Here is a 13,056-nt window from a genome sequence, read left to right as displayed (position 1 = left end):
CGGACCAAAGGTTTTTTTTTTCTTTTTTTTTTTTTTTTACAGAGAACAGATTGTAATGCTTTTGTTTAAACAACTTGAAATGACCTTGCAGAAAGTTATTTGTGTCTAACATATATTTTATATAAGATGGATAATTATATATTTTCTTATTGTACTTAAATACATTAGTGAAATTTTCAAATATTACTAAAAGATTTCATTTGTAATGCATTTAAAAATGGGATTTATTTAAGACAATCATGAAATTGTATTTTTCATGCACTTTAATTGTCAGACTCTGATCACCTTGTTGAACATTAAACACTAGTAAAGAGTGATTGTTTGTACGTGAGGTTTTTCTCGGTCACTGCTGCTCTTGTGTTGTACGCATCACAGAAACGCCACTTATTCAAAATACATTTTTTTCAAAATGTGTCCGTTTCATGTATTGGTGTGGGCGGGGTTTACTTGTTTTAATTGGAATTCATTTTCTCAGTTAAATGATTGGTCGACCGAAAAGTTTCTGCTTGGTTTCTATAGCAACGCGATATTCTCGCGAGAGCTGTGCAACTCCCGAGTCGTAGCCCGAGTCTAAGGCCCTCTCACTTCTAACGGGATATGTTTCTGTCGGAAGTTAAAAAAAAATTGAATAAAGTGAAGTTTTCAGAATCGGTTTTTATATGAGGTAATTAAGTAAAGTACAGTTGTGCGTTAAACTCCAGGACTGTCATTCACCTCGAACGGTAAGACGTTTGTTCTGACGAAGCCCGCCGAAGTTAGACGAAAAGTTAGCACATGATGATAGCATAGCTCCGCACCTCGGATGTAGAACAGCTCTTCAGCTACTACACAACCTAAAATCATTTGTTTTGGTAACTTTTTTTAACTCAGGGATCAACTGACAAGCTGCAGCTGAAACACCCACGTTTATTTTCCTCACACAGTTTGAGTTTTCGGCTCTCACGGGCTTGTAGACTAGTTCCAACTTACTTAGTTAGTGCTGTCCGACTGTCGCGATAGTCGACGACTGAACGCCGCGCGTTATTACTCTACTCTAGTTTAGCATTGTAAAGATGTAATTATAATATTTTCCAGACTATAGTAGTATAAGACCAGCAAAAATTGTGTATATGGGATAAACCTGAGGGGGAAAAGAAATATGTGTAAGTTTGTAGTATTTCCTGTTTGCAGTGCGCATGTGTGTTACGCACTTATTGAAAACACTTGGGACTCATTTTCTTTGTTATGTGACACTAAGGGTTCCGAGACTGAGCTTGTTTTTAGTTTTTTTTAATCTCACTGGGGTAGTCTGAGACTGATATGGGTAAAGGTAACAGCCCCCCCTGGATGGGTTTTTTCCTTCAGTATGAAGCCTGTGAACCAGACACAGATGTGCTATTTGAAGGCACTAAGCACATCAGGGTAATGTTAAATAGGTGAATAATAGCAGTAAAGAATCAGTCCTATTGCGAGGCTTTAATCATCCCTTAACTGTCCTTTCCGTGGCCTGTAGGATTCGCTCGGCACGCACCCGTGTGATGGCAGCGCGACCCCTGTCATATGACAGCAACTCGAGTGACACCGATACCTGTGAGGGAAAGGCCACCAGCAGGCCCCGAAAGCTGCTCAAGCACTCCAGGTGAGTCGTAAGTGTCTCACGCTCGGCACCAGGGAACAGCCTATGACGCCAGTTAGTATCGCAACAGGTCGAGATATATTTGTTCATGCAGTGCTTTTCTCTAAGAAGTTTCCAACTCCGAGGAGACGATGCATTCACTCAGCAACAGAATGCAAAAGCAAGAGCTTCAAATACAGGCACGCATCCATCAAAAGTGTAGTGTCTTATTTATGTATTATATATTATTCCTCTTTTACTTTGTATTTGCCAATAATCAGAATTCTAAATACAAAAGTAGGACTAATTTCATTGTGCCAGCAGGAGAATCAACTTTAATTGCATTAGTACTGTGTGATGCAACAGTAGTGAGAGTCCTTGGTGATATGAGACAAACTAATGCAATTCTTTGTCTTCCTTTTGTTGTTTGTTCGTTCATAATGACTGGCTTTTTGTTTTATTCAGTGTTAATTTTCCTACTTATTTCTGTAATACCAAGAGGAAGAAATGCATTTTGAATTTTACAAAATATTTTTGACTCAAACTTGTGTACAAGCTCTGTGGTCACATTTCCCGTAAATTGATTTTACACTTGAGCATTGACAAGGGATAGATTGGTTTAAAATGTATACTGTGTTTACCCCACACTTTAGTTTAGTTTTTTTTTTTTTTTTTTTTTTTTTTTTTAAATAATGTGACTTTTGCTGCTGCTGTCTTGTGTGTTTTCTGTTTTACAACTTTGTTTCTCTACTGAAATAAGATTTTAAGTGCTTTGTTTGAGGTCACAACAGCAAAGACCTCCAGGAATTAGAACAAACTAAAAACCACTTCTACATGACTGAAGTTCATGCTAAGTTTAATGAACCAGTAGATCTCAAATGAACATGCAGACACGCCACTGGGGGAACTGGATGTCCCAGGGGACTTCTGAATGTGTTAGACATGTCAGTGCCCTGGAGATCTGATGTACTGGACAGTACAGATGCTTCCTCGTATATTGGGGTCCTAGTATATGGTCTTTTCTAGCTTAATGAGTTCAGTTTATTTCTGAAGATCTACTCAAAAAGAGAATTGTCATAAGAACTCTGTAACCATTAGCTTAAATGTTAAAAATAATGTCCAGAATATGAAAACTGTTCTGAAAACCTTTAAATCCAAGTTTACAACATGTTTCGAATCAATTTTAAATGACACATTTGTGTGTTTTTCACCCCCCCCCCCCCCCCCCCCCCCCCCTTTCATTTATCTTGTAAATATTTTTTCTTTTGCTGTATTCTGCTGCGGGGGCGCGGTGGCATGGTGGGTTGGACTGAGTCCTGCTCTCTGGTGGGTCTGGGGTTCGAGTCCCACTTGGGGTGCCTTGCGATGGACTAGTGTCCTGTCCTGGGTGTGTCCCCTCCCCCTCTGGCCCTTCGCCCTGTGTTGTTGGGTAGGCTCTGGCTCCCCGCAACCCTGTATGGGACAAGCGGTTCAGACAATGTGTATGTATGTGTGTGTGTGTGTGTGTGTGTGTATTCTCCTGTTCTTGGTGGGAGGGGTCGTGATGATGCAGCGGGTGCCTTGTAGCTTCTGAATTGTGGGACACTGGTTGCAACTGGCTCAGGCTGTGTGAAGTTTGCATGTTCTTTCATGTTTGAGTGTGTTTTCTCTTGTGTGCTTTAGATTCCTCCCACACTGCAGAAGTGTGTTGTGGGTGAACTTGTGACTCTGAATTGTCCTTTTAGTGTGTATTTGTGAGTGAATGACCACAATTCACTCCGATACCCTATGCTTCTGGGATAGACTCCAGACCACCATGACACTGCACTGGGCAAGCAGTTATCAATAATGGATGGATTCTTTTGTTTTTATGGCGATATCTGTTGTGAATTCCTTTACAGTTGCAACCCATCTCTGTCTATCTTCATTGAGAAGCACCTTGAAGTTCCTCTTTTAAAATTGCTATAAAGATTATTGGATCATTACATAAGGAGGCAATTCTATTAATTACTATCATTACTTGTAATGCTCATAACCCTTGTCTGCTAAGATAGTCATTCCTGAAGATACTGCCTTTCAAGAGAATTCCAATCATTTCAAATTTTAAGGTGATGGTAGGGCTTTCCTTTGCCTTCGAACTTCTACTGTTTTCTTTAAAATCAAAATGTTTTATTTCTGCGCTTTGTTATATGAGAGAAGACTGTAGTTTATTTAGCGTTTGCATTTACTGCTCTGTCATAATGGGCGTACAGGATCCTTACAATAATCTACAGTCACCCTTATTTGTATTATAACAGTGGCATACCTTATTCTTATAAGAATAAGCGGGAAGGATGTTATCACAGTAATTTATTGGGTATGGTGTACAAGATATATATATTTTTAAGTGGTTGTTGAAACGTTTCATCCCACGTTGTCCGCATCCACGTGTCCTCACTTCGCTCAACCAGTGTCAAAAATGGATTTATGAAATAATACCCAGCTTTTATTATTTCCTCTCTCTCTCTTCCGAAGTATCTTTAATAGTTGACCAGGCAGGATGTAAGGTCACTTAGCAAAAAGGTGAAATCATGTCAGTTCCGCTAACGACGCATTTCTTCTGGGAGAAGCGCTTTTCGCGGCGCCTTTTCGCCCCGTACCGGCGTCGCGCGGCGGGGACGCGCTTCCACTTTATGAACTGCGCGTGGACGTTATAAATTTATTGCTGAGATATTTCGTGTTTAAAATTACCGTTCGGTATCTATCTTGGTTGGTAACTGTACATTTTGGCGCGTTCCAGTTGTTGGGACCGAGTTATTGCGAGAAGTAAATATATTTCCTAAAACCAACACAGTCATTATTATTAATAATAATAATAATAATAATAATAATAATATTATACGAGCTTCTCTTGAGATGGCCCAGAGCTCGTCACAGTTGGAGCGGGAGAAATAAAGTGAACTTGGGAGGAGGACCGTTTCCTCTCCTCCTCCTGACCTGTTTGTAAGTGAGGCAGTTTGAAGCTGAAGGGCGACCGAGTTCTTGCGCCACCCTCCTCTCCGGCGCTTCGCGCGTTTTGGGTGGAAGCGTCGCCTCGCGCCCGCAGCCCTGGACCCGCATCGCGCTGCTTTGAGTCCGATCGTCGGGTTCGAGCGCGCGCTGCCTCCGCGTCACACTCACAGCCTCAGCCGTGCGAGTCGCCGCTCCCCCCCGTCTGCTCCGAATGGCTCTACCTGCGTCTCCTGCGCGCCTCCTTCGTCTCCGTCTCCTCCTCTTCCTCCACGGAGCGTCGGCTCCCGGGCGCGCCTCCGAGGGGAGACATGCCCGACTCTGAGAGTGATGCCCGAGGATGTTGTTGAAGCGGTCGGCGGGGCTGCGTGGTTCGGCGGAGCGGATCCCCTGTGCGCTGTCTTCCCGCGACTCTTCCCCTGCTGTCTTGCCTTTAGTTTGCCGCGCGGTTCAGACGGGTAGGTGCTGCTCCCTTTGTTCCCATTCTCCTTCTCCCGGCATCTCCGACTTCTGGTTTTGCTGTTTTAAAGAATGATATATATATATATATATTTTTTTTTTTTGGGTTTATTTTTGTGATTACATCTCGTGAAAGTTTTGGGAGGTGCATGAGGGGGAGAAATTCCTTGGGCAATCAATAATTTCTCCCCCAATTATAATTGACTTTTTTTTGTTTTTTTTTTTTTTTTAGCGCTATTGTCCCAGTAGTGAGAGCCTGGTTTCATTCAGGTGCAGATGAAGACATGCATCCCTCCCTTCCTCACTCTCACACTGTGTTATTTATGAGACCTGTTCTTTTGGGCTGCCGGAGACCTTCCCTTTGTCTCAGACTGCTTTCTTTGTTCACATTTGAGCTGGCTGTACTGTGAATTATGGAAAACAGCAGCAGAGCAGTGTTTCTGCAGTTGACTAAAGGCTTGGAAGGTTACCATCTGGTTGGTTATTGCAGATTACTTCTGATTGATCCATCTGGTGGTTTCTTCAGTCATTTTTGTCTGTGGATGTTTTTCAGTTTTATGAATGGATGTGAGTTTTCTTTTAGAAGGGCAATACAGCAGGTGTGTGTACAGTCTACATGTGTACATGATATATTTGTTTTGTAAACATATTTTGAAGTAATTTTTGCAGAGGTCTGCTGCTCTTGGCTTCCTTTGTGTCTCCAGATGCTGCCGTTTATGCGCGTAGACGGGCATGCGCTCCATCTGCGCAGGGGCTGTGCAGTGCTCTGGCACGTCTGCCCCTCCCCAGTGCCTGTCACTTCCCATCATCCCATGGCAGCACTGCCTCTTCTAGCAGCTGACTGCAGGGGGCAGCTTGCCGAGCAGACGGTCACTGCTGCCTCTCCATCGGGGTTGCCGTGCATATAGCAGCCCTCAGGAAATCGTTTTATTTTTGAACACACAAGTCTAGAGTGAACCTCCCTTGTTGCTTTCGGGTGCTTTCAGTGCTCTGCACTAGCTTCTCACAGCAGTTTGGCTTCTCTCTTCGTGGTGTGGGCTTTAGTTACCCAGTCTGTGGGAGAGCCACTGTCAATACGATCATGTTGGCTAAAAAAAAATGAGCAAAATCGACAACAGTGGAGATGTGGCATTTGGAGGAAAATTACCAACCTGGGTTCTCCTAATAGTAATAACTACTACTGCTACTGTCTGGTGAATTCAGGGATAGTCTAAGTCTTTCTTTATACTAATCCAGACTCTTATCAAGTAACAATATTATGGATCCTAAAATTCTGTTAAAAAAAATGAATCTGCCATCTGCTGGTTCCCTTGTCTTCAAGGCTCAGCGAACAAATGAGGTCCCTTGTGGCAGGTGCCAGTTTTGAAGGCAAGGTGGAAAAGTCCTGGTCTGCAGTAGGAGACCTGCTTCCTTCCTGCATTCTGGCCTGGGCTTCCAGAGGGGCTGGAAGCCACTGATGTTATGAATTTTAACTCCCAGCATCTAGCCTTGTCTCATTATGTGGGCCACGAATCAGGCCTGTCATCTTTAGTTACAGCACTTGTCCCCCTGAGGTGCTCCAGTGTTCAGTGACTATACTTAAATACGGGTCTCAAACAGCAGGTGTTGGGTATATCCATTTATCTTGACCATAATTTGTTGGGTAAAAGGTTTTTACTTTTATATATAGTATTTCTTCTCTTCCTTGAATTTTTTTACTTTGGATGCTTAAAGACTGCTGCTTTTATATGAGAGAAACCATCCTCTAGAGTTCTTTTAGTAAATCTGAGTAAGTTACAGACTTCAGTTCAGAGGGTTGTTACCTGCTTTATGGCATGGCTGCTCATTTCCTGCTGCAGGCACCGAGGAATGGCCTGTTTATTGATGGTCTTCATGCTTTACTCAGGTCACATTGACTTTTGTGGGGTGGGGTTACTTAGTCTTTTATGGAGTCAGTTGAGTTCACTGTAGACTCTGTTCCAAATTCTTGTCAGGATGGTCTGTCCGCGCATCCTTGAGGTCCTGTGTTAAAGCGATGAGTGAAGTGAGTTGTTTGCTCTTCCTCCTCCTGGCTAGGAGTACCTGCTAAATGATTGAAATGTAATGTAGAAATGTGTGGGTGTGTGTTCCCACCAGCACCCATACTCGAACCTCTCGACTCACATCTGACTCGGCAAAGATGAGCCTACATGGGGCCGGTGGAGGCTACGACCGTGTCCGGGACCATAGGAGGCGCCGCTCCAGTGACCGCTCCCGGGACTCCTCTCATGAGAGGGGTGACAGCCTGCTGACCCCCTGTATCAGGATCGTGGCTTCACCCACCCGACAGCAGACTAGCGGTGTGTTACCCGTCCTTGCTCACAGTGGGTTTGATCACTTAGCACAGTCAAAAACTGGGCCATGCAAACGTGTATTTTTGTGCAGCGGTGTCACTTTTTGTGGCTGTATAACATGGAAATGGTGAAAGTGCAGGGTTGTGTCTGTTGACGTAAAGAGGCCTGGAAATGACTGCCGTCCCCTGTAATGTTGTCATGTAGCATGAAAGAGGACAGACTGAGAGAGTGTACATCCCTGTATCGCAACATCTGTTCACCCTCCTTGTCCCCTCTGGCAGATCGTGATCGGGACCCCAGTTCACCATCACGGACCAGTCCCCGGCCCCACAGACGTTCTGGAAGCACCCTGACTGGAGCGGAGGCTTCCTGCAAGATGTCTGTGGAGGATGACATGGTCTTTGTCTATGACAATGCCAAGGAGGTAGGACGTAATACCAGGGTCTCCGAGCGGGTGACGCTCATCGTCGACAACACCCGCTTCGTGGTTGACCCGTCCATCTTCATAGCACAACCCAACACCATGCTGGGGAGGTAAGCAACTCCGGCCGGGCCAGCGTGGGGTTCGGTGACCCTTTGAATGTACCTTGAACTTCAGGTTGATGTCGCGGTTTGTTTCAGGATGTTCGGCTCTGGAAGGGAGTACAACTTCACACGACCCAACGAGAAGGGGGAGTTTGAGGTGGCCGAAGGCATCAGTTCCACTGTCTTCAGGGCCATTCTGGTGAGGGCACCTCAGTGGAAATGTTTTTGCCGGGAAATATTCTCCCATCGAGCTTTTCAGAATGTTCACTTAACAAAGTTATCGTTTACTCCAGCGCCCCCCTTTGTGTCTGGATCAAGTGTGCAAACAGCCGTAGGCTACGAGTTTATGAATAAGGACTTGTCTGCAGCCTTATCAAACCCTAGACTCCAGAGATCAGAACAATGGACCTTTTTATACAGTGGTTAATTTGAGCTTTTTATTCTGATTAATAATGTATAAATAAAGCCGCATTGCATCAGACTCGTGTTCCCAGTTGCGGCTGGTGAGATTCTGTGCTTGTCCACTGGGGTGGCGCATTGCGCTGGGTGGAGATGGGGCTGAACACATTGCAGATTACGCGAGCTACGTTTACGTAACGTGGATTTACCAGGACGGACTTGCGGTGCCGTGTGACATCGCATTGTTTCCGCCTGCGCCTAGATGTGCAGCTGGAACATAACGCTGTCTCGTGAGGCACGCAGCAGGACAGCCAGGTACTGATCTCCCCCCCCATTTATGTCTCTGCATCTCAGGGTTGGTGTAGCATGTGGACTTGCCACTTTTATTCTGCTTTTGACTAATTTGCAAGCATCTATGTGCTGCTGTTGGTCGTTGTAGCTTTAGCGACTGTGCGCTGTTGTTTGAGGGAAAGTGAATTAGATGTATAGTGAAAATGGCAGAGTAACAGCCAGCTCCCCCACTTTATATTCGACGCGTCCACGTATGACGTTGCCACTGAATCCATGTGAGCAACGGACGCGAAAGGGCCAAAATAGAGGGGTGAAAACATTGTCCTCAGGACAATGGATCTCCATGGCAACACGACAGCCATTTACAAAAAGACTGTAGCAGATAAGACAGGGTTTGCTTTTTTATCTCATTCTCCACCCCGTTTCTAGTTGAACGCTCTCTCTGTTTGGTTGGCTAAAAACAGATCTGTGCTCCAGGGGGTGGGGGGGTGGAGGGGGGTTCATTCGCAGTGCTGCCATTTGCTGTCCGCAGGAAGCCTGCTGAGCTGAGCAGAGCCGCCTCACTAATGGCTGCCTGTTTGTTTGCTGGCTGCTGTGTAACTGGCAGGATTACTACAAATCTGGGATCATCCGCTGCCCTGATGGCATCTCCATCCCGGAGTTGAGGGAGGCGTGCGATTACCTGTGCATCTCCTTCGACTACAGCACCGTGAAGTGCAAAGACCTCAGTACGTATGGCCGCTCTGTCGCTCGCTCTCTTTCAGCATGACCCACTGCGGTGTGAGTGGAGAGACACCGTTTAGTGTTTGCATGCTGTTAAAAATGTTTAAACATTCTTAATTGTGTGGGGCGCTTTGCTCTGTGAGGGGTATAACTTGGCTCTTTCTGTATAGGACTAGGCTGTCTGCTGTGTTTGTTACCAGTTACCGGGGCAGCAGGTAGCATAGACGTTACAGCTGTCCTTGAGCTCAAGGACCAAGGTTCAAATCCTACCTCCTACTGCAGCACTCTTGAGCAGGGTACTTGGCCAAAATTTGCTCCGATAATAATTACCTCACTGTATAAATGGGTAAATAGGTGTTTCTTAGTGTGCAAAAACGTCACACTAGAAGAAAGGTGTCAGATAAATTTACATAACTAGTCCTGCCTTTCTGAATGTATGCAGACATATCCTTTGTGTGTGTATGTACACACACATACATGTCTGTGTCCGTGCGCAGTGTTGAGGCCAGACGTGTGTATAGTGCGTTGTGCTCTGCAGGTGCCCTCATGCACGAGCTGTCCAACGACGGTGCGCGCCGGCAGTTCGAGTGCTACCTGGAGGAGATGGTTCTGCCCCTAATGGTCGCAAGCGCACAGAGCGGCGAGCGGGAGTGCCACATTGTGGTGCTGACAGATGATGATGTGGTGGACTGGGACGAGGAGTACCCGCCACAGATGGGCGAGGAGTACTCGCAGAGTGAGTCCCTCTGTCCTTTGACCACACACCGCACCTCACTGGTCTCGCATCCACACATGTATGGGGAGACTTGCCCTAAATGCACAACTTCCTGTTTGGGTTTTTCTGACAATTTTTTTTTTTAAAAAATGACATTTTTACAACTACATGATATTCTTGTCCCTTTTTATTTACAGTAATATACAGCACAAAGCTTTACCGTTTCTTCAAGTACATAGAAAACAGGGACGTGGCCAAGTCTGTATTGAAGGAGAGAGGACTGAAGAAAATCCGACTAGGAATTGAAGGTAGGTGGTCATTTTTGCACATAAACATAGGAATCCTGCATTTTAACAGACTTAATTTCACACATATTGGTTTTAATGTGGGAAGTAAATTTATCTTGCAACATTTCTGGTTCATGGTTTTGTCTCAAGCCTCCAGCTGCATCTTGGACTGCACAAAAGCTCACTATCGCTTGTTTCATTTGGTGGTAATTAATGTTCTTTGTTTACAATCTTTGGCATATTATTAGTTGCGCATCTCCTTCAAAGTTTTGAAATGCAAAGACCTCGGTACGTATGGTCTCTCGCAGCAACACGCTAGCTAAGAGCACATGCTTTTCTTTTTTTAAATGTCATTCATTAACAATAAGGCGTATGTGAATGGGTTTGGACATAAAAAAAAAAAAAAGGCAACGGCCCTTCGCGGTGTAACAGTGCATCTGTGGTTCAAAAAAAAAAGTTTTACTCTTCAGGGGATTTTACATTTTCATCAGATTTAAAATGGTGTCTTATGGGTTGTCAGTAGAATCTCCTTTCCCTCATTTTTTTAAATCATTCCTCTTTTAGTCTGAACTGGGGATTCAGTTCCTATGTGATACCAGCTGCTTAAGAAGGTCCTGTGTGATTCCAAATGGAACAGCTTCTTTTCACATATCTTTTTTCCTTGAAGTTCATGGTGCAGCACCCTCTCCCCCCTGGTACAGGTGAAGTGTGTTTAGAGTAACCTCTTTGTGCCCATTGCAGGCTACCCAACGTACAAGGAAAAGGTGAAGAAGCGTCCAGGCGGTCGCCCAGAGGTCATTTACAACTACGTGCAGCGGCCATTCATCCGCATGTCTTGGGAGAAGGAGGAGGGCAAGAGCCGCCACGTGGACTTCCAGTGCGTGAAGAGCAAGTCCATCACAAACCTGGCAGCAGCTGCTGCCGACATCCCCCAGGATCAGCTGGTGGTGCTGCACCCAGGTCCACAGGTGGATGAGCTGGACGTGCTTCCGAACCACCCCGTGCCTGGCAGTCGCTATGGCTACAGCGGTGAGGTGGAGGCTGACGTCCCCCCACCTCCTGAGTGAACCTCAAGGATCAACTGTACTGTAGCACCCAGCAGGGTTGCTGGACACTGGCAAGAGCGCAGTCGACTTTAAATTTTTTTTTTTTTTTTTTTAAAGTTTATTCCAGATTTTGTTTTGTACTTTTTTTTTTTTTTTTTTTTTTTTTTTTTTTACTGGGGCATTCAAACAGAAATGAGCACACACCCTTGTCAGCTTGGACCTATGCTGGAGGTCAGACTTCTGCCTGTTTCTCATGTGATGCAGTCTTAACTGCTGCCAGGACCACACTTCTCAGGACTGCAGCTCTCTGAGCTCACCGTGGAGCCTCTCAGCTTCCTCACAGAGATCCACGTCACCTTTACGACCACCCCCTCCCCCCCCTTCCCCAACAGCCACAGTAAGAGATCACCAGCCCGCCGTGTTGATCACTAGCCAGGGTATATTCTGCTTGGACACTTTCCTATAGTGAGAAGTTCTTTTAACATTTAAGAGATACATAAATTTCAATATATATTGTTTTAATAAAGGCTTTGAAATCACTTTGAGAACAGCCTTTGTGTGGTGTTGGCTTTTTGTACACGAGCACTATTTTCAGACTTACATTTATTTATTTAGCTGATCCTTTTCTCCAAATCAACTTAAAACAGTTTGCCCTTTTATACAGCTGGTATGTAGATGTACTGTGTCAACTGGGTAAGTACTGTTTCCAAGGGTGCTACAACGGGAGTGGTGATTCAAAACCAGGTTTACCGAGGGAACGTTTGCCACCTGCTGCCATCAGGGTAACTTGATCCAGTTTAGGGGAACAGCTTATTCCTTCAGAACTTTACTGATGTCTGACTGAAGTAGATCAACTATCATATATTCCTAGGAAAACACAGTAGAACAGTGAATGTAATTACATAAAGGCAAAAAATACATAGAGTACATTAATTAAATTTGCTTCTTGCTGGCCCCAACACCATGAGCTGTGATGATTTTTGTTCCGGTAAAGTTTATGTCCTTGAACTGTAGTAGCTCTCACTTTAAAGTGGCTGACAAGTTGTTATATGATAAAGGACAAAAACCTTGATTGGGAAGTTCTTTTAACATGATCTCTGTTCACCAGAGGTGGGTCCAGCTGGACAAAGTGAAGAATCGCATCTACCTTCTTTCACAGGAAGGTCATTCCTCAAAACCAGTGACACACTGATCACAAAGTAATAAATTTCAGGTGAGTTCTTCCTGTCTGGTTTCACTATGCCGATTGGCTGTTGTCCTTTGAACACAAGACTTTCTCTATACTTGGTTCAGAAGTCCATTCTAGCATCGCCACTTTTAATTATGAATGCTTACAAGAATTAACTGGCCTGTTACATACTGGAGGTACTAAGCAGAACATTTTATTTCAGTATCAATGTGGAATTCTGTTAAGTACTGTGATTCCTACATTAACATTGAGACAACGATGTGACAGCAGGGGGCAGCAGAGTATGACTTAACTAAGGTAAAAAAAAAATCAAGGTATGAAATTATGGGTTATATGGAGGGAATCAGGAGAAATGTTTTGATGGTGTTCTCCCTATAGGTTACTGATTGTTCATCCTAGACAAGCACAGGTGCACAGACTCCCCAGCTTATAAACACAACTGGCACCAGATGTCTGTTCATAACTTCCATTTATCCATTTAGCTGATGCTTTTCGGCAGAGGGACTTACTGTTAATCTTCTTACAATTATTTACCTATTTGTACAGTTT

General features: G+C 44.6%; 1 protein-coding gene across 2 annotated transcripts; it reads left to right on the top strand.

The window, feature by feature from the left end:
• The first annotated feature begins 549 nt into the window (after nucleotides 1–549).
• LOC108942435 (BTB/POZ domain-containing protein 10-like) lies at nucleotides 550–11,868 on the top strand. Of its 2 annotated transcripts, XM_018765822.2 has the most exons (9): nucleotides 550–722; nucleotides 1,493–1,618; nucleotides 7,136–7,338; nucleotides 7,614–7,866; nucleotides 7,954–8,056; nucleotides 9,155–9,275; nucleotides 9,809–10,006; nucleotides 10,183–10,293; nucleotides 11,014–11,868. In XM_018765822.2, exons 2-9 carry the CDS (start codon nucleotides 1,518–1,520, stop codon nucleotides 11,337–11,339), a joined length of 1,416 nt encoding a protein of 471 aa, XP_018621338.1. In that variant the 5' UTR covers nucleotides 550–722; nucleotides 1,493–1,517; the 3' UTR covers nucleotides 11,340–11,868. The 2 variants fall into 2 exon arrangements, with proteins under 2 accessions (XP_018621338.1, XP_029108272.1); XM_029252439.1 differs by lacking the exons at nucleotides 550–722; nucleotides 1,493–1,618 and adding an exon at nucleotides 4,447–5,019.
• Nucleotides 11,869–13,056: the final 1,188 nt, after the last annotated feature.

The sequence above is a fragment of the Scleropages formosus genome, chromosome 5 (genome assembly GCF_900964775.1).
Source record: "Scleropages formosus chromosome 5, fSclFor1.1, whole genome shotgun sequence".
NCBI classification, from domain to species: Eukaryota; Metazoa; Chordata; class Actinopteri; order Osteoglossiformes; family Osteoglossidae; genus Scleropages; species Scleropages formosus.
This window is presented reverse-complemented; position numbering and strand designations above follow the sequence as displayed.

Coding starts and splice junctions, on each gene's coding strand:
- LOC108942435 (XM_029252439.1), top strand. CDS start 4,892: ATGCCCGAGGATGTTGTTGAAGCGGTCGGCGGGGCTGCGTGGTTCGGC. Junction 7,339..7,613: donor CACCCGACAGCAGACTAGCG/GTGTGTTACCCG, acceptor CCCCTCTGGCAG/ATCGTGATCGGGACCCCAGT. Junction 7,867..7,953: donor CCCAACACCATGCTGGGGAG/GTAAGCAACTCC, acceptor GGTTTGTTTCAG/GATGTTCGGCTCTGGAAGGG.